The sequence below is a fragment of the Bufo gargarizans genome, chromosome 4 (genome assembly GCF_014858855.1).
Source record: "Bufo gargarizans isolate SCDJY-AF-19 chromosome 4, ASM1485885v1, whole genome shotgun sequence".
Lineage (NCBI taxonomy): Eukaryota > Metazoa > Chordata > Amphibia > Anura > Bufonidae > Bufo > Bufo gargarizans.
The window spans coordinates 366,195,994-366,221,606 of NC_058083.1; the positions used below are offsets into that span (position 1 = coordinate 366,195,994).

The 25,613-nt window shown below is 42.8% G+C and overlaps 1 protein-coding gene across 2 annotated transcripts in view; it reads right to left on the minus strand.

The window, feature by feature from the left end:
• SERAC1 (serine active site containing 1) overlaps positions 1 to 25,613 on the minus strand; it is a 284,627-nt gene that overhangs the window by 100,348 nt on the left and 158,666 nt on the right. For both annotated transcript variants that reach the window (XM_044289309.1, XM_044289308.1), the window contains exons 11-12: positions 12,856 to 13,006; positions 3,889 to 4,027 (exon numbers count right to left, since the gene is read on the minus strand). In XM_044289309.1, coding sequence (XP_044145244.1) covers positions 3,889 to 4,027; positions 12,856 to 13,006 — 290 coding nt within the window. The remainder of the gene's footprint in view (positions 1 to 3,888; positions 4,028 to 12,855; positions 13,007 to 25,613) is intronic.

Sequence of the window (25,613 nt, forward strand, 5' to 3'; positions counted from 1 at the left end):
ACATTGCACAAACCGGTTAAAAAATCATTTAAAAGAAACAAAGTTGTGGTGTCTATAGATGACCAATGGCAAGCCGATCTTGTGTTGATGATAGATTTTTCTAAAGAAAATAATGATGTAAAATACTTGCTGACGGTCGTTGATATTCTTTAGAAATATGCTTGGGTGTCTGGACTTTCCAATAAAACCAGGGCGACAGTGGCAGCCGCTTTTGAAGAGATATTTACGTTAAGCGGACAGTCCCCCAGGAAGCTTCAGACGGATCAAGGTTGACAGTTTATAAACAAACCTATGAGAAAACTTTGTGAAGACTTTAAAATACATCAACGACGTCAAAACATCGTTGGTGGAGCGTTTAGTACGCTGAAAACAAGAATGTTAGAGAACAAAACACATGCAGATACATTGACAAGATACAAGACCTGGTGTATAGTTATAATCGCACGTACCACAGAACCATAAGGTGTCGACCTGTTTATGTAACAAAAAGAGAACTTTAACCATTTGGAAAAATATCTTCGGCGATTACGCTGCTATTAAAAAAGTTAAATCGTTATTAAAAATAGGCGACTACATCAGAATTGTACACTATAAGGGGGCATTCGCTAAGGGCTATGAACAAACCTATACGGATGAGATATTTACCATTTACACTGTAAACACTAGGGGCCTCAGACCCCTGTATAAGTTGAAAGACCTAGCCGAACAGCTCATTGAAGGATCGTTTTACGCGGAAGAAGTCCATAAAGTACCTCTTGACAAACGACGCGTTTACCGAATCGAAAAAAATTGGGAAAAAGAAGATGGTTAGGGAAAAAAACACAGTATTTTGTAAAGTGGGTCGGTTACCCTGAAAAGTTTAACTTTTGGGTTCCAAAAAAGCAGTTGGTGAGCATGTAAACTATGGAAGACGGCTCTTTTTTTATTACGCTACCCTGCAACGCCTCCGCCAAACTTTACTCTGAAAATACCATTGCCGATTACACCACTAAATTAGCAAAAGCCGCCCATCTTCGCGGTCCTTATAAAGTGGCTTTAGTAGAGATTCAGTACCCTCATATGTGGAAACCTTTGGGACCGGCGATGGTGTATTCTACGTCGCCTGGCGCCATGAACCTGTCAGAGAGTTTTTTGGTTAAATTGGGTTATTACCCTAATATGAACGAACTTATCAAAGCCATTAATAACAAACTTGATTCTATAACAATACCGTCTGATCAATTGCGTCTGAGATACGACGAGATTGACAGAACCGTTTATGTAACAAAATCAATCTTATACAGGTTTATGCCTGGTGAAAAGTTAGGCAATAAATTGGGGCTTCAGGGGTACTCGCGGGATTGCTCGAACAAGTATGTAGACGCGGAGCACATAGTTTTCTGCTACAACGAATCTGGCTTGCCTGTTTTAGAACATTTTGTTGATGTTTTAGCTGACGATGATGATTTAGTTTTGGCGAAAGAGAACTCTTCTTTACCTATAAAGAGAAAAATTCACCACGATATCAAAGCCGGATTTTATACAATGTTTGTTTATACCGATATCATTCCGCATCAACTTGTTGGCGATAGTTACGTACAGCTTTCAAGAACTGTGGCAAAAGCGGCAAAAATGGTGTAATAGTTACGCAGAAGTGTAACAGGCTGGACTATATACAGTTGTGTTCAAAATATGACAGTCAGACATCACTTACCTGATCAATCACTGTTTTTGGTAGAAATGATATTTCTACATGGCAAATAATTTACTAGCAGGTGTAGTAGAGTAATATAAATCCAACAGACCCAACAGTCATAACATGCATGCTGCTGATTCTGTGTAATTAAATCACTAATTGAAATGGGCATGTTCAAAATAATAGCAGCGTGTAGTTCAATTAGTGAGGTCATTCATTCTTTGAAAAACAGGTGGCAATTATTGCCCCTATTTAAGGACGGAAGGCAGCAAATGTTGTACATGCTGGTTACAGTGCATTTCTCTCTGAAATTCTGAAAATGGGTTGTTCCAGACATTGTTCAGAAGAACAGCGTACCTTGATTAAAATGTTTTTGGGAGAGGGGAAAACATATAAAGAAGTGCAGAAAATGATAGGCTGCTCAGCTAAAATGATCACAAATGCTTTAAAATGGCATCCAAAACCTGAAAGACGTGGAAAAAAGAGAAAAACTACCATTCAAATGGATAGAAGAATAGCCAAAATGGCAAGGACTCAGCCAAAAATCAGCTCCAGGAAGATCAAAGAAGGTCTAAAGTTACCTGTGAGTACTGTTACAATTAGAAGACGCCTATGTTAAGCCAAGCTATCTGCAAGAGGCCCCCACAAAGTCCCACTGTTGAAAAAAGACATGTGCTGAAGAGGTTACAATTTGCCAAAGAGCACATTGACTGGCCTAAAGAGAAATGGTACAACATTTTGTGGCCTGATGAAAGTAAGATTGTCAGACAACACTGACTTCAAGCCATAGTACACTGTGAAGACGGTGGCGCAAGCATCATGATATGGGGATGTCTCTCATACTACAGTGTTGGGCCTATTTATCGTATACCAGGGATCATTAATCAGTTTGAATACATGAAAATACTTGAAGAGGTCATGCTGCCTTATGCTGAAGAGGAAATGCCCTTGAAATGGGTGTTCCAACAAGAAAATTACCTCAGACACACCAGTAAATGTACAACATCTTGGTTCCAGACCAACAAGATTGACGTTATGGAGTGGCCAGCCCAATCCCCGGATATTAATCCAATAGAAAACTTGTGGGGTGACATCAAAAATGCAGTTTCTGAGGCAAAACCAAGAAATAGAGAAGGACTGTGGAATATAGTCCAATCATCCTGGGCTGGAATACCTGTTCGAAGTTGGTTGACTCCATGTAACACAGATGTACAGCAGTTTTCAGAAACAGTGGTTATACAACTAAATGTTAGTTAAGCGATTCAAAAGAAAGCAAAATCTTCAAACATTTTTTTAGTTTATATAGTAAATGTTTGAGTTTGTAAAGAAGAATACAAACATTGCTATTTTTTTTTATAAATTTTAGAGGAATAACACAATAAAAAAAAAAAAATTATGTTTTGATTTTGAATAGAATGTGTAGTGTTCCCAATGCATTTGTGTGTATGGAAATAAAAGCTATTAGAAGGATTTTGAGCTTTATTCAAATTTTTAACATACTATTATTTTGAACACAACTGTACCTCTCTGCAAACAACACTTTGATACCATTACAATATCGATCCGGATCAAGCTAAACCTGTTAAATTTAAATATGGGAAAACTATTGCGTGATTACACTTTAGACCTGGTGCTGTGACAACGCATTAAAACGTGGATGCAATAGCGGCGTCCTACTCCATTTTATTAATAAAGCATTGCCATAATTGAAGCGCTCATTAGTATTCGCCCTATAAGATGCACTGACTTTCCCCCCCCTACTCTGGAAGGAAAAATTACATCTAATAAGCTGAAAAATTTAGCAAAAATGTCTAAAATATACAGTACACTATTTAGACTTGTGTGTCTACTACTATATGTATGAAGAATCTGTTCACCTCTTGAGAGACCTCTGAGACAGTCTTGGGGTGGAGGTCTCACTTAGCACTTGAATAATCCAACCCTGCTGACATAGCAGCCCCTAGTTACAGGGAAAGCTCCCCATGTAGTGTACACATTCAAATGTGATCAGGATCTGGTAACACAGGGCATCTATTTGTGATGGAATCTCACACGATTTATCAAGCGATCACAGGAATTAATTTGGGATGTAGCAGTAAAGTATCCTATTATTATACTGATTGTTTAAAAAATATTTTTTATCATTTCGTTATAAATAAGATTTTGACCCTATAATTATAGTAAATCTAGGTAAACAAAGTGATGAAACTGACCTTTGGCCAACATTCTGTATAGTCTTCTTCCTGAGCAGCACTTTCATCCAGTGGTTGATCGCGATCTTGTTGGCGCCAGGTTTTGAAGGCTGCTCCCAGCAGACCATGGACAAATAGAACATCTGCTTTTATAGGCTGGCTACAGATGGAATTTTTGGAAATACAAAAAACAGATATCCTTAATATGACAGGCCTCAAGAAAAAGACACAATGAGCTGTATGCAAAAAAGGGCACGGATACAGCCAGGTCCATAAATATTGGGACATCGACACAATTCTAACATTTTTGGCTCTATACACCACCATAATGGATCTAAACATTCAGCAAGTGTAATAGCTGAGAAGAAAGTTGAATTTCAAGTTAGCATCTCTGTCAGCATTTAACTCCATTGATATTCCTAGCAACAGCAATATACTGTATAATTTCTCATAACTTTATTCTTTTTGAGACTGTTAAGTTAAAAGACTGAAAAGTAGGAGTATATACTCCAGAGATACTGTAAAATTATAATACTAACCGCAGCATTTCTATGGATTTATTCTCTGCTATTTTATATACAGTCAGGTCCATAAATATTGGGATATTGACACAATTCTAGCATTTTGGGCTCTATACACCACCACAATCGATTTGAAATGAAACAAACAAGATGTGCTTTAACTGCAGACTATCAGCTTTAATTTGAGGGTATTTACATCCAAATCAGGTGAACGGTGTAGAAATTACAACGGTTTGCATATGTGCCCCCACTTGTTAAGGGACCAAAAGTAATGGAACAGAATAATAATCATAAAACTTTCACTTTTTAATACTTGCTTGCAAATCCTTTCCAGTCAATTACAACCTGAAGTCTGGAATCATTACTATACGCTGGGTTTTATCCCTAGTGATGCTCTGCCAGGCCTCTACTGCAACTGTCTTCAGTTCCTGCTTGTTCTTGGGGCATTTTCCCTTCAGTTTTGTCTTCAGCAAGTGAAAGGCATGCTCAATCGGATTCAGGTCAGGTAATTGACTCGGCCTTTGCATAACATTCCACTTCTTTCCCTTAAAAAACGCTTTGGTTGCTTTTGCAGTATGCTTTGGGTCATTGTCTATCTGCATTGTGAAGCGCCATCCAATGAGTTCTGAAGCATTTTGCTGAATATGAGCAGATAATATTGCCCGAAACACATCAGAATTCATCCTGCTGCTTTTATCAGCAATCATATCATTAATAAATACAAGAGAACCAGTTCCACTGGCAGCCATACATGCCCATGCCATGACAACACCACCACCATGCTTCCCTGATGAGGTGGTATGCTTAGGATCATGAGCAGTTCCTTTCATTCTCCATACTCTTCTCTTCCCATCACTCTGGTACAAGTCTCATCTGTCCATAGCATGTTGTTCCAGAACTGTGAAGGCTTTTATACAGTGGCGTACACACAATCCATGGGCGCCGATGCAAAACTGATCCATGGGCCCCCCCCTCCGGTCTCGGGAGGGGCATTTCCCCGGGCAATAGGAGATTATGGGGCCCCTGTGTCCCCACCCGCCCTCAAACCACACCCACACACAGCCCCACCCATAAATCGCGCCCGTACCTCTTACATCCAGTGACGTCTCCTTTGATATAGATGTTCTCTGTCCTCATCTTCTCCTTTCAGACCAGACCACCATTTTTATGCCATTTTTAATCTCTGCAGTTTGACAGAAAAAAAAATCTTAGTTTACTACTTTTCCATCATCCCACTATCTTCTGGATAAAACATCCTACTACTCCAATACTGTGCCCTGTGGTCCCCAATAGTGCCCCCAATAATGTGCCAGTAACAAGTGCCTCTCTCCCCCCCATGTGCCAGTATCAAGTGCCAACCCTCCATGTGCCAGTATCAAGTGCCAACCGCCCCATGTGCCAGTATCAAGTTCCAAAACCCCCTGTGTGCCAGTATCAAATGCAAGTGCCAACCCCCCCTCATTTGCCAGTAAGTGCCACCCCCCTCATTTGCCAGTATGAAGTGCCACCCCTTCCTCATTTGCCAGTAAGCGCCAACCCCCCTCATTTGCCAGTATGAAGAGCCAACCCCCCCTCATCTGCCAGTATGAAGTGCCAACCCCCCCTCATCTGCCAGTATGAAGTGCCAACCCCCCTCATCTGTCAGTATGAAGTGGCAACCCCCCATCATCTGCCAGTATGAAGTGCCAACCCCCCTCATCTGCCAGTATGAAGTGCCAACCCCCCTCATCTGCCAGTATGAAGTGCCAACCCCCCCTCATCTGCCAGTATGAAGTGCCAACCCACCCTCATCTGCCAGTATGAAGTGCCAACCCCACCTTATCTGCCAGTATGAAGTGACAACCCCCCTCATCTGCCAGTATGACGTGCCAACCCCCCCATCTGCCAGTATGAAGTGACAACCCCCCTCATCTGCCAGTATGAAGTGCCAACCCCCCCTCATCTGCCAGTATGAAGTGCCAACCCCCCTCTTCTGCCAGTATGAAGTGCCAACCCCCCCTCATCTGCCAGTATAAAGTGCCAACCCCCCCTCTATATGCCAGTAAGCACCACCCCCCTCCCCCTCATGTCCCAGTAAAGTCCGCTATATAAAAAAAAAAAATAAACCCTTATACTTACCTCCTTAGCAGCGATGCGATGCAGGCCTCTTCTGGCCTGTGTCCCATGCTGTATGGCTCAGGCGGCGCGACATCACGCCGCCTGCACCGCTCTGATAGGCTGCGGGGCTTGTGCCGGCATCCTATCAGAGGAACAGGGAAGGGAGACGCCTCCCTCCCCTGCCCGGCCGCAGCACAGCTATCTGTATCGCTGTCCTGAGGATGGCGATACAGATCACTATGGAGATGAACGCTTCCACAATGGAAGCGTTCATCTCCGTCACTTGCCGCTGCCGCGGGCCCACGCTTGAGTTTCAGTGGCACTAATGGAGAGACCAGGGGTCCACAGGCCGCCGGGCCCCCTGGAGTGCCGGGCCTGGTCGCAACTGCGACCCCTGTATTAACGCCACTGCTTTTATAGATGTCGTTTTGCAAACTCTAATTTGGCATTCCTGTTTTTGAGGCTCACCAATGATTTACATCTTGTGGTGAACCCTCTGTATTCACTCTGGAGAAGTCTTCTCTTGATTGTTGACTTTGGCACACATATACCTACCTCCTGAAGAGTGTTCTTGATCATGCCAACTGTTGTGAAGGGTGTTTTCTTCACCAGGCAAAAAATTATTTGTTCATCCACCACAGTTGTTTTCCGTGGTCTTCCGGGTCTTTTGGTGTTACTGAGCTCACCGATGCATTTCTTATTTTCAAGAATGTTCCAAACAGTTGTTTTGGCCACGCCTAATGTTTTTGCTATCTCTTTGATGGGTTTGTTTTGTTTTTTCAGCCTAATGATGGCTTTCTTCACTGATAGTGACAGCTCTTTGGATCTCATCTTGAGAGTTGACAGCAACAGATCCCAAATGCAAATATCACACTTGAAATGAACTCTGGACCTTTTATCTGCTCATTGTAATTGGGATAATGAGGGAATAACACACACCTGGCCATGGAACAGCTGAGAAGCCAATTGTCCCATTACTTTTGGTCCCTTAACAAGTAGGAGGCACATATGCAAACTGTTGTAATTCCTACACCGTTCACCTGATTTGGATGTAAATACCCTAAAATTGAAGCTGACAGTCTGCAGTTAAAGAACATCTTGTTTGTTTCATTTCAAATACATCGTGGTGGTGTATAGAGCCCAAAATGTTAGAATTGTGTTGATGTCCCAATATTTATGGAACTGACTGTATATAAAATAGCTGAGAATAAATCCATAGAAATGCTGCGGTTAGTATTATAATTTTACAGTATCTCTGGAGTATATACTCCTACTTTTCAGTCTTTTAACTTAACAGTCTCAAAAAGAATAAAGTTATGAGAAATTATACAGTATATTGCTGTTGCTAGGAATATCAATGGAGATAAATGCTGCCAGAGATGCTAACTTGAAATTCAACTTTCTTCTCAGCTATTACACATTGCTGAATGTTTAGAAGTATGGACTGTGAATGTGATCCGACTCTGTAATCAGAATAGACCAGGGCAATTACAGCGATATAGCATGCCGCTCATGACTGTCACCAGACCTGTACAAAAACAAATTATTTTGACCTCCTGCACACTTGTTAAACATAGAAATTCTGTTGGAATAATGCTGTTAATGAAAAGCATTCTGTGTTCTTCTCAAAGGATAACTGTTGTATTTTTTTTTATTTTTTTTCAGTATTGGATTGTGGTGATCAATATCTCCTTGGTGGCCCTATTTCAACTTTTCACTGTGTATTCATTTACCCCTTAATTCCACATTTTTGTTCCCTGTACTGCCTACTTTTACCTGTGCTTAAAATAGGGTTGCTGTGCATGGTCCCTCTATGTGTTGAAGGACCCAGAAGCAGGCAGAGTGCAAGGTCACATTCCTGACAGCCAGGGACTGTAAGTAAATGATTAAAGCCAGGTCCTCCCCAGCAGCTAATAACAGTGCCTGGGCTGTGTGCACTTATCCCTGTCCCTGCGCTTGGCAGACGCTCCCTTACTCAGCAGAGCTGGACAATGCAGAGTTAATGCTGTGCACAACAGGGAAGGGAGATCTGCCATCTGCTCAGTGTACAAATGAAAGCAACATGTGGTAAGAGGACCCCTTTGTGCTGCAGGAGATTAACCCTTTAGGGGGGAGGGCTCTGGTTACTGACACTTTTGGGTGGCCATTGTTACTGGCTAGTGAGGGCAGGCGAGATTAGCCTCAGGGTGAGGGCAGTGGCGGTAGGGTTGGACGATATCAAAAATATTCAGACGATAACGATATTAAAAAATTTATCGCGATAACGATATATATCGCGATAAATACCTGTTTAAAAGAAAAAAAACACAAGGAGACGTTATACTGTATGGGGGGCCACAAGGAGACGTTATACTGTACGGGAGGCCACAAGGAGACGTTATACTGTATGGGGGGCCACAAGGAGACTTTATACTGTATGGGGGGCCACAAGGAGACGTTATACTGTATGGGGGGCAGCCACAAGGAGACGTTATACTGTATGGGGGGCAGCCACAAGGAGACGTTGCACTGTATGGGGGCAGCCACAAGGAGACATTGCACTGTATGGGATCAGCCACAAGGAGGCGTTACACAGTATGGGGGGCCACAAGGAGGCGTTACACTGTATGGGGGGCCACAAGGAGGCGTTACACTGTATGGGGGGCCACAAGGAGGCGTTACACTGTATGGGGGGCCACAAGGAGGCGTTACACTGTATGGGGGGCCACAAGGAGGCGTTACACTGTATGGGGGGCCACAAGGAGGCGTTACACTGTATGGGGGGCCACAAGGAGGCGTTACACTGTATGGGGGACCACAAGGAGGCATTACACTGTATGGGGGGGCCACAAGGAGGCGTTACACTGTATGGGGGGCCACAAGGAGGCGTTACACTGTATGGGGGGCTACAAGGAGGCGTTACACTGTATGGGGGGGCCACAAGGAGGCGTTACACTGTATGAGGGGCCACAAGGAGGTGTTACACTGTATGGGGGGCCACAAGGAGGCGTTACACTGTATGGGGGCCACAAGGAGGCGTTACACTGTATGGGGGCCACAAGGAGGCGTTACACTGTATGGGGGGCCACAAGGAGGCGTTACACTGTATGGGGGGCCACAAGGAGGCGTTGCACTGTATGGGGGGGCCACAAGGAGGCGTTGCACTGTATGGGGGGGCCACAAGGAGGCGTTGCACTGTATGGGGGGGGCCACAAGGAGCGTTATAATAAGGTCTTATGGGAGCGAGGAGGAGAGAGAGCCGGGGCGGCCGCTGCGGGAAGTAGTAAGTTTATAACTTTGTCATCAGACAGAACGCACTAGTGAGGCAGCCGCAGGAAAAGTCTCTCCAGAGACAGTACTCACACGGCGCCCGTCACTGGTGGGTGACGACGGTGATGATGTCAGATGGTGGGTGGAGACTTGACTAAGGGAGGCGGAGCAAGAAGGAGGCAGGCCAGGAGCGAGAGGAAGAGCAAGGTGCAGGGGCGGGCGGTAAGTGATCAGTCAGTTCCTGAAGGCGAGTTGTTAGAAGCGGGCGGACGCACGTTTAGAAGAGGTCAGCGCACAATGTGCGCTGACCTCTTTGATGACGTCACAAAATACAGCGGTATTTAGGAAACGGCGATATCGCCATATCGCCGTTTTTTTAATACCGCGGTATATCGTGATACCGGTATATCGCCCAACCCTAAGTGGCGGCCATCTTAACTGAATAGTGAAATTGCAGTTTTATGCAGACTGGTTACTATTAAATATGGGGTAAGTCAGTCTAATAGTAACTGATTCTGGAACATCATGTTATTAGTAACTACATATATGAAAATTGAAATTAGGGTCTAAGTGTGACAGTTATCCTTTAAGGTTCAACCTATTTTGGATCAAACAACTTGTTTTTATCTTATTAACATTACATTCCAAAAGCCATAACTATTTTATTTTTCTCTCAATGTAGATGAATGAGGGTTTGTTTTTTACAGGACCCGTTGTCTTTTTATTTTAATAGCATCGTTTTAGAGTATACTAAACTTATTAACAAGTTTTTATTACTTTTTTCAGGACAAGCAGACAAAAAAAAAAGCAGGTCCATTATTTGTATTTTTTTTTCCCACTGTTTACAGGTCAGTATGGATACGGTGATACCAAATAGATACTTTGTTATGTATTATTTACATTTTTTCACAATAAAAAGCTGTTTTATAGAAAGCAATTGTTGTATTGTTGTATTCTTAGAGCCTAATGCAGACCATACACATGAGAACAAAGTTGGCTGGAATGGCCCATTTCGGCCGATGCAGATTCCATCAAAGATGTCAGGCAATATAATGGAACCCAATGGATCCCACTATAGTCAACGAAGGCAGTTGGGTTCTATTGGTGTCTGTTATTTGATGACTGTATAGCGGTCTTGTAGTTTGTTTTTGTTTCAGTAACCAAACAGAAGAACCATTATCTCTGATTGGCAACAATATCTCTAACCTTCTGACTGTGTCCCCTCCACACAGTTGAGACATGGTCACATCCATCCTCAGTCAGCAAATACTGTTGTATTGTCACATCCTAGAATAGTTGTGACAGGGGCACACAAAGCTGCCAGGGCAGGGTTCATCTCAAAGTCACATTAGCCAACTGCACAGATTTCTACTACACATCACTGTACTGTACCTGCTAATAAAAAGCCAAGTGATAATTATAGTCTGCAGAATAGGAAGCATGGTTCATTAGCATGTGGAAATAATGATGTGGTAATAAAGAGCCTTTCTTCATGGTATACTTCCTAGGTTTAAGGTGAATGGGCACTCACTTTGCCCAGGGAGAGTGGCACAGACTGCAATCATGCGCACACTTCTGCTTGTCCAGCAAAGCAGTAAGGTTCAAGATGTAGGCTTTTTCATGCTTTGTGCTGAGGTTGCCCATATTGTTCTGCCCCCCAATTTTGCTATATACCCAGTGTTTAGACACGGTATGGCATTATATTTGACTTCAGGCATCATTCTCCCACCGGTTTCATCTTCTCCTAAGCCATGGCAGCAGGAGCGGCCACTTAGTTTTTCTGCTCAGCTGCCTGGTTCTTTATAAACTTCTGGTCCTCAGGTCTGATAACCCTATGCTCCTTCTTTGTCCTCAGGATCGACCACTAGCACCAGTCATGTTGACATTACTGCATTGCGTGGGCCTGCACCAAGGTGAGTGCACTGTAGGTCACAGGTCTGAAGTGGACTGTAAGAAAATGCCAGTATAGTGGTATGATGAAACGAACATGTTTTAAGACTGATGCACTAAGTCAGAAAGGGTTAGGTTGCTATCCTGGCACAGTAACACCCCTGGTCAAGTTGCTGGGCCCATTTTAATGGAGACTAAAGTCATGCACCCCAGATGCCCTCCTTATAATCCGGTCTGTAAGTATAACTCAGGAATACTTTTCCCAAGCTTAATTTTACTTTCTATCAGCCTTACCTGATGGGAAAAGCTCCAGTAAAATCACCTGTTCATGAGTTGCAGCAAGGATACAGTGCTTGCCATGGTCTTCCAAAAACACTGCTAAAATGCTGCAGTTTTAGAAGGAGTGTGGCAAAAACTGGATCAAGGCAACTGTGTCTCCAGTTTTCTGGCCTAAAAAAGGTGCAAACTTCATGTTTGCGACTTTTTATATCTAGGCACAAGTTGCACTTCTATGCCCCCCTCAGGAAATTGTGAGGCATGGAGGAGGAGTCAGCTGGCCTACAATATTTATCTTCCATTGTGCCAGTCTGAAATCTACGGCAGTTCGGAGCTTCTGTAGAATTAATCAAGGCTCACGGATGGAAGATGCGTCTCATCATAACTTAAGCACATTCACCTGCAGCTCAGAGAATATAATAAAGTGGTGTTTATAAGTTCTCCCCATAATTTGGTGTACCTTGAAGCCTAACACTTTTGTTTACAAATTCTAATCTAATTTTTCTATGTTACCCCTCTACTAGAGTTAATTTGTGGCCCCCAATGATAAATCTGGAGTGTCATTAACATACCTAAACACACAGGAATGAGTGGTGTAAAAATGCAAAAAGTAGCAATTTTTTTAGCAAGTAGCCCCCCAAAATATTCAGGTCCCTTGTTTGCAGCTTCTTGAAGCCAGAACTCAGTAGTGCAGGTTGTGATAAATTCCCCCTAATATGCTTAAACAATTGTACAGGAAAAGGACTGTCTCATAAGGGCATATGGACATGCCATATTAAGGAATATGGACACAGAGAAATGGGTACCCACTTGGCAGAAGTGCCATCTAATATTTTTTGTGATAAGAGCAGAATGCTGGAAGTTAGAGAAGAAGGTGAACTGCTTTTTAAGTAGGTTTTCGTAACAATTTATGTATGGATTTCACTTAAAAAATATCTTACTTTCATACTTTTACCTTGTCCTGTGTTGTGGGTAAAGCACATAAACGTCATCAGGGTATTTTTCACTAACCGTATCCCGGTCCAAATTAGCCAATGCTCTTGCAGCATGTGATGTCTGAATGACATAAGGAGATTTCATTGCTTCCGCCAGCAAAGAAATCCAGCCTTAAGAAACAAAGAAATAGGACATACAACACATACTAGAATTGGTCATTCATCAACCTAATACATACACTTCTAATTATTTCAGTGGGGAGCCTGTTATGAGTCTGCTGTATGGCATCACTACTCAAAATAACTATACTATTCTAGCAATAGAAGAAATGTGTGAAAAGTATAATCTCATGTTCTATATCACTATTGTACATAGACTGAACTGCAGTGATGCTGTGGGTTTACTGCCACCTGTTCATTACAATATATGAAACACTGATATAAGTTAATATGTATAGCACCATATGTATTCCTGTGTAAATGCTGATTCATAGGACTATTTCAGCCACATCTTCAGGATCAACCATGGCTCCCCTGACCCGAATTGACAACATCATAGTGTTTTATGATACAGTCAGTTCCTATATGATCACCATCTACATGATGACATACATACACTACAACAGACTTGCAATCAGATAGGGACTGATTGTATCATAAAACACTATGATGTTGCCAGTTCGGGTCAGGAGAACCGCGGTCGGTACGGGAGATGCTGCCGACACATGGTCCATGTTCCCACACCAAGCACAGTCACATGAATCAGCCCTGAAAGTATTCACTCTCTTCCAGATGTCCGCTTTATTGTATAGTTTTTTCAATGAATTGTTCAAATACAGTATAATTACATTTCCTAAATGAACCTGAGTGAACATAGAATACAGCTTTTAAGATATTATTGCATTTATTTTAAAGGGATCTGTATGTAGATTACAGCATTGTATACTACTAATTACACTGAGAAGCGAAGCAACAACAGATCAACGTATGTGGATGTGCGATCCATGCTTTTCTCTTTTTGTTAGAATATTCCCCGATGTGACTGGGATTTCAAAAAGTACCATTACTACACTGCAAACACTGCATATATGTATAGCCTGAGACTCCATTACTGTACACCTCAGAGTAAGCTGCGGTGTAACCACGGATTTTCAGATTGTCAGGGCTACCTCAGACCAGTCTCTTCAACAGGTTAGTGGAAGCATTCTAAAATATTGCCATAAATACTCGCTACATCACACAGTAGCTCTACTACCTTAGAAACTACTCAGGTAAGCTGATGGCATAATCATATACCAGTAAATCATCTCTCTTATGACTAATTGGTGTCATATTGTTTTAAATGCATGAGTAGTTTTAGATGATTTGAGGTTATGAGCCACTAACGTGTATCTACATTGAGTAAAGAATAAAAGTGATAGGAGAAGGCAGACTAGTTTTAATTTGATCAAAAATATAAAAAAATATATCATACTGTAGGAAAAATTTAAATATATACATTGCAAGCATAATACATTTACAATAAACGTTTTACTGCTATTTTATTACATTTGCAGCATAGAGACAGTGGCGCTTGAAAGTTTAGGAACCCTTCAATAATGTCTATATTAATAATATTTCTACATAAATTTGACATAAAATTACATCACATTTTCACATAAATTCTAAAAGTAGATAGATAACCAAATAAAAAATGAGTCAAAAATATTGGACTTGGTCATTTATTTATTAATAAAAAATAATCCAATATCACATATGGTAAGTATGTGAACCTTTGCTTCTGGTATCTTTTGTGACCCCCTTGCAGCTAAAATTTTCCAGTAACTGTAGATTAGACCTGTGCATCAGCTTTGAGTAATTTTAGTCCATTCTTCCATACAAAACAGTTTAAACTCTGTTATGTTGGTGGGTTTCCTCCCATGAACAGCTCGCTTCAGGTCCTTTCACAGCATTTCTATTGGATTAAGTTCAGGACTTTGACTTGGCCATTCCAAAACTTTAACTTTATTCTTCTTAAACCATTCTTTGGAAAAATGACTTGTGTGCCTAAGGTCATTGTCTTGTTGCATGACCAACGTTCTCTTGAGATTCAGCTCATGGACAGGTGTCCTAACATATACCAGATGCAGCATAACAGGCCCAAACCAAGATACTACCACCTTCATGTTTTACAGATAGGATGAGGTTTTTATACTGGAATGCATTGTTTCTTTTCTTCCAATATAACACTTCTCATTTAAATCAAAAAGTTATATTTTGGTCTCATCCATCCATAAAACATGTCTGCAACAGACTCATGGCTTGTCCGGGTGATCTTTAGCAAACTGCAGACAGACAACAATGTACTTTTTGGTCAGCAGCAACTTTCTCTTTGCAATCCTGCAATGTACACCAACGTTCAGTGTCCTCCTAATGCAGGGATCTTCGGCACTCCAGCTGTTGTGAAACTACAACTCCCAGCATGCTCTTTTCACTTCTGTGGAAGTTCAGAGAACAGCCAAGCAACTGTGCATGATGGGAGATGTAGTTTCACAACACCTGGAGTGCTGGAGGTTGCTGACCCCTGCCCTAATGGATGACTCATAGCTTAGAGGTTACCTTGGGTTCCATTTGGACCTTGCAGACTATTGCACACCTTGGTATTGGCATGATCTTTGTTGGACAACCACTCCTGAGAAGGGTGATAACGGTCTTGAATTTCCTCTCTTTCAACACAATCTGTCTGACTATGGTATGGCGGAGGAAACACTTTTTACAGATTTTTTAAACCTTTTCCAGTTCGATGACCATGAACAACTGTTCTTCTAAGGTACTGAGAAATCTCCTTCATTCATGTCATGATACACAATCATGTGTTTTGAAGATCAGACTTTGATAGATACCTGTTTGTTAAATAAAATAGGTCGATAAATAAAACACCTGATTCCACTCTAATTTCACCTTCAAATTATCTGTTAATTCTAAAGGTTCACATAGATAATTTTCCTCTATAAACAAATGGCCAAGTCTAATATTTTTGACTCATTTGTTTGATTTGGTTATCGTTATCTACTTTTAGGACCTCTGTGAACATCTGATGTAGTTTTAGGACAAATTTATGCAGAAATATAGACATTTTTTTTTTATTTCAACCTTTTTTATTAAAGGTTTTTCATATAAGGAGCAGCATATCATGACAATACATATACATGTTAAGGTGGGCACAACCACCAAAGAGGTAATTCCATTAACAGAGTTTCCATTATTATGGAAGGTATGGCATAACAGTGACAAACAAAGGTTACAAACCAGGATCAAGTAAGTTAGATTGATATCACATTGATATTACAAAATGGACAGAGGCATGTCAGTTAAGAGTTCTCACTTGAACACAAAAACCATAAACAACTAATATGGTAAACGGATCTGTCATATCAGTAGGCTGAGCTACAGGAGGGACCTAAATAAAGGGGTATCTAAGAGTGTGTCCATCCGCCCTTACTCACATAAGCAAGATTCATAAAGTTCACTTATTGGGAGAATTTTGAGTGGACTATCCAGGGATTCCAGGTATATCTATATTTTGCAGGAGAGAGCATTGAGGGAGGAATCATCCTTTCATAACGGCAAGTGTAATTTAATTCAGCTACTACCTCTGAAATATCAGGAGAGATCACTTTTTTCCAATGACGGGTTATGACCAATTTAGCACCAAGCAAAACGCGGCCCGCAATGGGCCTATATGGTTGATGAATGCGCTGGATGCCCAGAAATAAAAGAGCAAGATCAGGAGACGGGGAGATGTCATGACCAGATAATTCCCCCAGCAATACAAACACCTGTTCCCAGAAACCAGTGATAACTGGGCACGTACACAGAATATGGAGCAATGAGCCCACGCCTCCACAACCCCTCCAGCACAGGGGAGAAGAAGTAGGGTAGATGATGTGCAGCCTCTTGGGCGTAAAGTACCAATTTAGGAGCGTCTTAACCCCAGCTTCATAATGTGTAACACATTTAAAGTTAGAGGTTAAGAAACGTATTGCAGAGGACCAGTTATCCTCAGAAAACGTACGGCCTAGTTCTTGCTCCCATTTCTGGAATGATTTGGATTTGGCGAACTTAGATTTATCCCCCATATATTTGTATATACGCCCTGTTGCCCCTTTTCTTAGCAAATTTCGGGAGCAATAAAGTTGAAGGATCCCTACATGTGTGGGAGGGGGCTTAGAAATGATAGACTCCAATAAATGCTTAACCCTGAGGTAATTAAATATCTCTCCAGCTGAGAGCTGAAACATCTGTTGGGCAGTATTAAACGGGAGAACACCCTCAGAACAAAAAGGGTGAGAAACTCTCTCGAATCCCTGATCACGCCATCTGCATAAATTGATGTCTTTCAAAATCCACTCCAGAGAGCGGTTATCTAAGTGGAAAAATAAGGCGTCAGTGGAGTCTGCATATGCGTTGTGAAAGTGTAACCAGAGTCTCCCTACATGCTTTACTGTCCGGAGGGAAAGATCAGGAATCTTCCTGCTCCACAAGATACTAATCAGTAAGTCCCTTAAGGAGCCCTCCTTAAGTGAGTGAGATTCAATTTGATGCCAAGCTTTATTGCATTCCTTGTCCCACCATTCCCTTGCAAGTGACAAACCAATGGCCTTGTGATAGTCACTTATACAAGGTAATCCCAACCCTCCCGCCCTTTTCCTTAGGAAAAGCTGCCTTTGGGCTATTCTGGGTTTAGACGATTTCCAAATATACCTGGATAATATTGCCTGCGCCTTTCGAAAAAACAGGTCAGGAACTGAGATAGGGAGAGCTCTAAATATATAAATTAACTTAGGGAGCGTCATCATTTGAAACGCTGCTACCCTACCAACCCATGATATATCTTTCATGGTGTAAAGGGAAAAATCGGATGACATAGTTTCAAGGAGGGGTTCGTAATTCTGTTTATATAGGAGAGAGCAAGGGTGTGTCAACTTGATTCCCAAATATGGAAGTTCCAAATCCTGCCAGTCTAAGGGGAAATCGGGACTTTAGCTCCCCAACATCCTTCTGAGGAATATTAAGTAAAAGAGCTTGTGACTTGGAATTATTGATTTTGTAATATGAAAGTGTGCCAAAATGTGCTATTATGTCAAAGGCTGCTCTCAATGACTGGAGGGGGCTTGACAGTGTGAGGATAATGTCGCCTGCATCAGGCGCGTACATACAGGGGTCGCAGCGGTCGCAGTTGCGACCGGGCCCGGCACTCTAGGGGGCCCGGCCGCCTGTGGACCCCTGGCCCCTGCAGTGTAGTGCTGTACCCAAGAAGGCAGCTGGGGCCTGCAGATTTTAAAAGTTTTAATAGGATATGGCCGGTCGGGCCCCGGCCTCTGTGCCTGGCCGGTGGTGCAGCACTGCGCACTCGCAGTAAGTAACTTACGTGGTGGCCCCTCCTCCATCCAGGGCTGCTGCCAGTGCCTCTCTCCAGACCCGTGACACTCGCATCAGGTCTCGCGGGATCACGCTGCTTGACGGGATGACGCGGCCACCGCACCCTTAGAAGACTGGATTATGAACAAGACGGCGGGATCAGAGCAGGTTCAGAGTAGGTACGTTTTTTTTTTTTTTTTTTTTTTATAACACAGGGAGCATCTGGCCCAGTGGGAATCGCAGCAAATCCTTCATAGGGGCCCTATATACAGAGGGGGCAAAATATATATATATATATATATATATATATATACATATACACACAGGGCCCCTGTATATATATATCCATGTTGCCCCCTTTGTATATATTCCATTTGTCCCCTGTGTATATATTCAACTTTTTGCCTCCGCTGTATATATATTCAATTTTGCCCCCTGTAACTGAGAGGGACACATATCTGGCCATAACTACTACTGTGAGGGGGCACATATCTGGACATTACTGTGAGGGGGCACATATCTGGACATTACTGTGAGGGGGCACATATCTGCACATAACAACTGTGAGGGGGCACATATCTGCACATAACAACTGTGAGGGGGCACATATCTGGACATAACTACTGTGAGGGGGCACATATCTGGACATCACTACTGTGAGGGGGCACATATCTGGACATAACTACTGTAAGCGGGACACATATCTGGACATAACTACTGTGAGGGGGACACATCTGGCCATAACTACTGTGAGGAGGCACATATCTGGCCATAACTACTGTGAGGAGGCACATATCTGGACATAACTACTGTAAGCGGGACACATCTGGCCATAACTACTGTGAGGGGGACACATATCTGGACATAACTACTGTAAGCGGGACACACCTGGCCATAACTACTGTGAGGGGGACACATATCTGGCCATAACTACTGTGAGGAGGCACATATCTGGCCATAACTACTGTAAGGAGGCACATATCTGGACATAACTACTGTAAGCGGGACACATCTGGACATAACTACTGTGAGGGGGACACATATCTGGACATAACTACTGTGAGGGGGACACATATCTGGCCATAACTACTGTGAGGAGGCACATATCTGGACATAACTACTGTAAGCGGGACACATCTGGCCATAACTACTGTGAGGGGGACACATATCTGGACATAACTACTGTGAGGAGGCACATATCTGGCCATAACTACTGTAAGCGGGACACATCTGGCCATAACTACTGTGAGGGGGACACATATCTGGCCATAACTACTGTAAGGAGGCACATATCTGGACATAACTACTGTAAGCGGGACACATCTGGCCATAACTACTGTGAGGGGGACACATATCTGGCCATAACTACTGTGAGGAGGCACATATCTGGCCATAACTACTGTAAGGAGGCACATATCTGGACATAACTACTGTAAGCGGGACACATCTGGCCATAACTACTGTGAGGGACCACAAGGAGGACATAACTATTTTGAAGGGACCACAAGGTGGGCTTTAGTACTGTGTAGTAGCACTTAGGGGAAATGTATGCTATACATTGGCATGGCTCAGTGTTACAGGCCAGCACAGCGCCCCCTGCTGGTGATTTGACAGAGGCAGTCACCATCCCTTCCTTATGTGATTATTCTTTTTTCTGTATCACCACAGGGACCTTGTTCTGGATCCAGCGGACTACACGCCGACGCCAGCGACACCCTGGATGAGGTAGGACCAGATTTTATTAGTTAGGACTGGGTGAGTGTAGCCATGCATTGGGCTTAGGGCTCTTTCACATGAGCGGATCCCGTGCGGGTAATCTGCTGCTTGAAAGAGAGCCATGCCCCGTCCCGGACAGCCGAGACACGGAGCATTAACATGATTGATAATGCTCTTTGCCTCTCTGTGATCTATTTGCTACAAAATCACAGTGACAACTTTATCTCACCGTGATTTTGTAGTAAAAAGGTCACAGAGAGGCACGGAGCATTATTAATCCCAATCCAGGCGGCCCAAGTAAATTTTTGCGGCAGGTTGGGGGGGGGGGGGGCGACAGGGAGGGGGCCCCATGGATCAGTTTCGCACCGGGGCCCCATGGATTCTGTGTACGCCACTGGTCTGCATATAGCGAGATTCTATGGTCTCTTCCACCAATATCTACTCCTTGAACAAGGGGAGCACTCCTAATATGCTGAGCTAAAGGTTCCAGAGCCAAAATGAACAGGAGGGGTGACAGAGGACACCCTTGACGGGAACCATTGGCGATCTGGAAAGGAGCAGATAGCACCCCATTAACCCATACTTTCGCCATAGGGGAGGCATATAGACTAGAGAAAGCGTTTAATATGCAGCCATTAAAACCCATTTTACGGAGGACCGAGAACGCGAATGACCAATGTAATCGGTCGAATGCCTTCTCAGCGTCTAGAGTCACCGCCAACATTGGGAGATTATTACGCTCAGCATGATCAAACAGATTGATCAATCTTCTAGTGTTATCTGATGAAATACGACCTTTAACAAATCCTGTTTGGTCATCTTTGATCAGGGAAGGGAGTATAGCTGACAATCTATTGGCTATCAACTTGGCGAAAAGTTTGATGTCTGAATTCAGTAGCGAGATTGGTCTGAAATTTTGAGGAGTGTCTGGGGATTTTCCAGGTTTTGGTAGAGTAACTATAAGGGCCGTGAGCATCTCAGGTGGGAATGGGGTTCCTTCAAGAGCTCGATTGAAAATATCCAGGATATAGGGGGATAATACGGGAAGAAAATGTTTGTAGTACTCATTAGACAAACCGTCCGGGCCTGGGGATTTACCAGAGGGAAGAGTGGCTATTAGTTTTTGGAGTTCTAAGGATGTGAGGGGAGCATTTAACGATAGGAGCTGGTCGGGAGAGAGGGTAGGTAAATTAGATTGAGTCAGGAAGTTCTCCACCAATTCAGGGTAATTATCGGGTAATGCAACCGTATCTTTAAGGTTATAAAGGCTGTGATAGTAAGTACGGAATTGTTCTGCGATGTCTCTAGGATCTAGTAACTTCGCTTTAGATGTCGGGTGTATGAGGAATGGGATTTTAGATTTGGTTTGCTGAGCCTTAAGTTGATTAGCCAATAGTTTGCCAGGCTTGTTCCCCTGAGCATAATACCTCGACTTCAATCTGAGCAGGGATCTGGAATAGTCACGAGACAACAGACTTCCCAGTTTGTCCCTCTCTGTTTTCAGTAGGGAGGATATTTGAGTTGTGGGTGACAGCTTATTTCGATTTTCAAGGTCTGCAATAGATTTAAGCAGCTGAGATATTTCCCTTTCTTTAACTTTCTTTATTTTGCATTTCAATCTAATCAGGGAGCCTCGAATAAATGCCTTATGGGTCTTCCACAGGATGTATTTATCCGCGACAGAGCCATCATTGAAGGTGAAAAACTCCCGCAACTCAGCAGACATCTCATAATTGTTTCAGGGTTGGAAAATAAATACGTATCATTACGCCATATGGGAGCACGTGGGAACTGATATAGATCCTCTAGGGTCAATAGTATAGGGGCATGGTCGGACAATTGAATGAGTCCAATGTCAGAGGAAATTGTATACAGTAAGGTCGTTTGATCTACAAGAAACATGTCAATGCGCGAGTATGAGAGGTGAGGAGTGGAGAAAAATGTGTAGTCCCTTTCCACGCTATGTTGAGCTCTCCACACATCAATAAGTCCCTCTGCGTGAAAGAGAGAGGCCATATCACCCCCAGAACGCCGGGTTAAGTTGGAAGAGTCCAACGACCGATCCATCACCAAGTTAAAGTCTCCACAGACAATTACTTTTCCCTGCTTCCAGGAGTTTAGCTGTTTCAGTAATTTTCGCAGGAAAGTAATTTGGCGATTGTTAGGTGCGTAGATATTAACTATGGTGTACGTGATGTTGTTAATAGAACATACCAGGATGATGTATCGGCCGTTGGAGTCCACTTTTGAGGAGATGGTAGTAAAGGCCACTGAGTTCTTGACTGCTATGAACACCCCTCTAGATTTCTTGCTAAAATGAGAATGTAATACATAAGGAAAAGATCGATTATGCACACGTTTAGCATCCGCCTGTAGTAAGTGAGTCTCCTGGATGCAGATAAGGTCCGCTCCAGCTTTGGTTGCCTCTTTCCAAACACATGATCTCGTCTGTTGACAGTTAAGTCCTTTAGCGTTCAGCGATAAAATTTTAAGACCCATATGAGTGGAGTGAGGAACCAAGTTTAGCACGGATAGACAGACAATCAAAGATTATCAAACCAACTTCAGTAACGATAGGCAACTGCCTAACAATAAGCAGAGTATATAAATATCCACAGAAAGATGGTTAAAGTGGCAATTGGCGGGGAAAATATGTGGGTAAGGGAAAACAGTAGGGGAAAAATAAGTAATGTAACACCAGACAATCAGATCTGTCTGTGCAGTAATGGTGGCGTAAGTCCACTGGTGAGGCTGAGAGGAGCCTTAACTATACGGAGTACGTCAGCATATAGCCCGCACCTAAAACAAAAAGGTTAGACAACAGACCCCTTATGAAGAATGCAATATTGTCTCCATTCCAATGAACTTCTGATGATCTGTGGTACTATACTGGTAACAACTCCTTCTTGTTCAACCTGGATCTTTGTAAGTCCTGTTTTAGGAAGTCAACCGTCTTGAGTTTCAGATGCAAGTACTTGATCATCCCGTTTACGATTCCCTCTTTTTTCCATCTGGAGAGGAATGTCCCAAGACAATAGTAGTTCTCGCCCATCTGATACAGATTTCACCACGTGGGTTTTTCCATCTTTACGGATCAGCAATTTCTGCGGGTAACCCCATTTATATTGAATATCATTATCCCTGAGGGCCAGGGTGATCGGTTGCAGTTCTCTCCTTTGTCTCAGTGTCGCCATGGAAAGATCAGCAAAAAGCCTGACTGTTTGAAAAGGAGCAGGTAGTTTGTCGCAGTTTCTAGCTGCTAACATTAATGCTTCCTTAGTGTGGAAGAAATGGATCAGAGCTATCGTGTCTCTTGGAATATCAGCAATGAGATGTGGTGGCTTCGGAAGTCTATGAGCCCTGTCAATGATCATGTCAGGGACAGGTATTCTTGGTAACAACGCTCTTGAGATACGCCTGTAGGTCTCGGGGCACTATTTCTTCTGGAATGCCCCGAAATTTTACATTGTTCCTTCTGGAACGATCCTCCATATCTGCTAATTTGCTCTTAATAATCTCCAGTTCATCAGCTAAGTCATTATGGGCATCTATAATGTTATTTTGTGAAGTGGCAAAATCTGCCATCTTGTTCTCCACATGTAAAATTTTATCTGAAGTTTCTTTAATTTTGGATGCCAGAGGGTTAATCAGCCCTGCCATATCTGCGCGCAGGGACTGGTGCAAAGCCACCAGCATGTTTTTCATGGAGTCTTCACATAAGGGTTTATCTGAGGCCTGATATGCATTGAAAGGAATTACTGTGGGGGCCTCCACCGCTTGTGCCCATGTTCCCGTACTGACCTCAGGAGAGCATGATAAGTCCATACGCAGCTTTTGTTTCTGGGGGCTGCAAGATGGAGAGAGCCCAGCCAGGTTAGCAATGGCGCCGTTCTGTGTAACTGTAGCCCCTGGAGTCCCCAGGTCGCTGGGAGTCGGTGGGAGTGAAGGAAACTCTGCTTCTGTTAGGGAGAAGGTATCGGGCTCCAGCGGGGGTGAGGAGGATCTTGAGGTGCTTCTCGGCGACGCGCTGCCGTGAGGAGATGAGGCACGAATTCCGGCGCGGGAGCCTGCGCCATCTTTAGCTGGGCCCCACTCAAAGAAGCCGTCCAGGTTTCCGCTCTGCAGCCTAGGAAGCTGCCTTTTTGACTTGCCCATTTTGTCCTGGAGGGTGTCCAGCTTCGATACGGGCTTAGAGAAGGCAGTGTCCGTAGCCCTGGGAAGCTTCTCTGTATACGCTGAGGTGCAGGAGCTGTGAGATCAAGCGGACATTCCTCTCAGCGGCCAAGCCACGCCCCCGCAATGTATGAAATATAGACATTTTTAAAGGGTTTACAAATTTTCAAGCACCACTGCATATATGAACTGTTCCTATATCATATGTGCACTGTTTCAATACATATTCTTTATACAGTGAGGAACAAAAGTATTTGAACACCCTGCGATTTTGCAAACCTCCCACTTAGAAATCATGGAGGGGTCTGAAATTCACATTGTAGGTGCAGTCCCACTCTGAGAGACAGAATAAATAAATACATTTCAGGAAATCACATTGTATGATTTTTAAAGAATGTATTTGTCTTGCACTGCTGAACATGAGTATTTGAACACCTGAGAAACAGCAAGAATTCTGGCTCTCAAAGACCTGTTACTGTGCCTTTAAAAAGTCTACCTCTACTCCACTCATTAATCTAACTTAGTAGCACATGTCTGAGCTCTTTAACCCCTTAAGGACTCAGCCCTATTTCACCTTAAGGACTTGGCCATTTTTTGCAAATCTGACAGTGTCACTTTAAGTGCTCATAACTTTAAAACACTTTGACTTATCCAGGCCATTCTGAGATTGTTTTTTGTCACATATTGTACTTCATGACACTGGTAAAATGAAGTAAAAAAAAATAATTTTTTTTGCATAAAAAAATACCTAATTTACCAAAAATTTGGAAAAATTAGCAAATTTCAAAGTTTCAGTTTCTCTACTTCTGTAATACATAGTAATACCCCCAAAAATTGTGATGACTTTACATTCCCCATATGTCTACTTCATGTGTGAATTATTTTGGGAATGATATTTTATTTTTGGGGGATGTTACAAGGCTTAGAAGTTTAGAATCAAATCTTGAAATTTTTCAGAAATTTACAAAAACCCAATTTTTAGGGACCACTACAGGTCTGAAGTAACTTTGCGAGGCTTACATAATAGAAACCGCCCAAAAATGACCCTATTCTATAAACTACACCCCTCAAGGTATTCAAAACTGATTTTACAAACTTTGTTAATCCTTTAGGTGTTGCACAAGAGTTATTGGCAAATGGGGATGAAATTTGAGAATTTCATTTTTTTGCCTAATTTTCCATTTTAACCCATTTTTTCCACTAACAAAGCAAGGGTTAACAGCCAAACAAGACTGTATCTTTATTGCCCTGACTCTGCCGTTTACAGAAACACCCCATATGTGGCCGTAAACTACTGTACAGCCACACAGCGGGGCGTAGAGTGAAAGGTGCGCCGTATGGTTTTTGGAAGCCAGATTTTGCTGGACTGGTTTTTTGACACCATGTCCCATTTGAAGCTCCCTGATGCACCCCTAGAGTAGAAACGCCATAAAAGTGACCCCATCTAAGAAACTACACCCCTCAAGGTATTCAAAACTGATTTTTACAA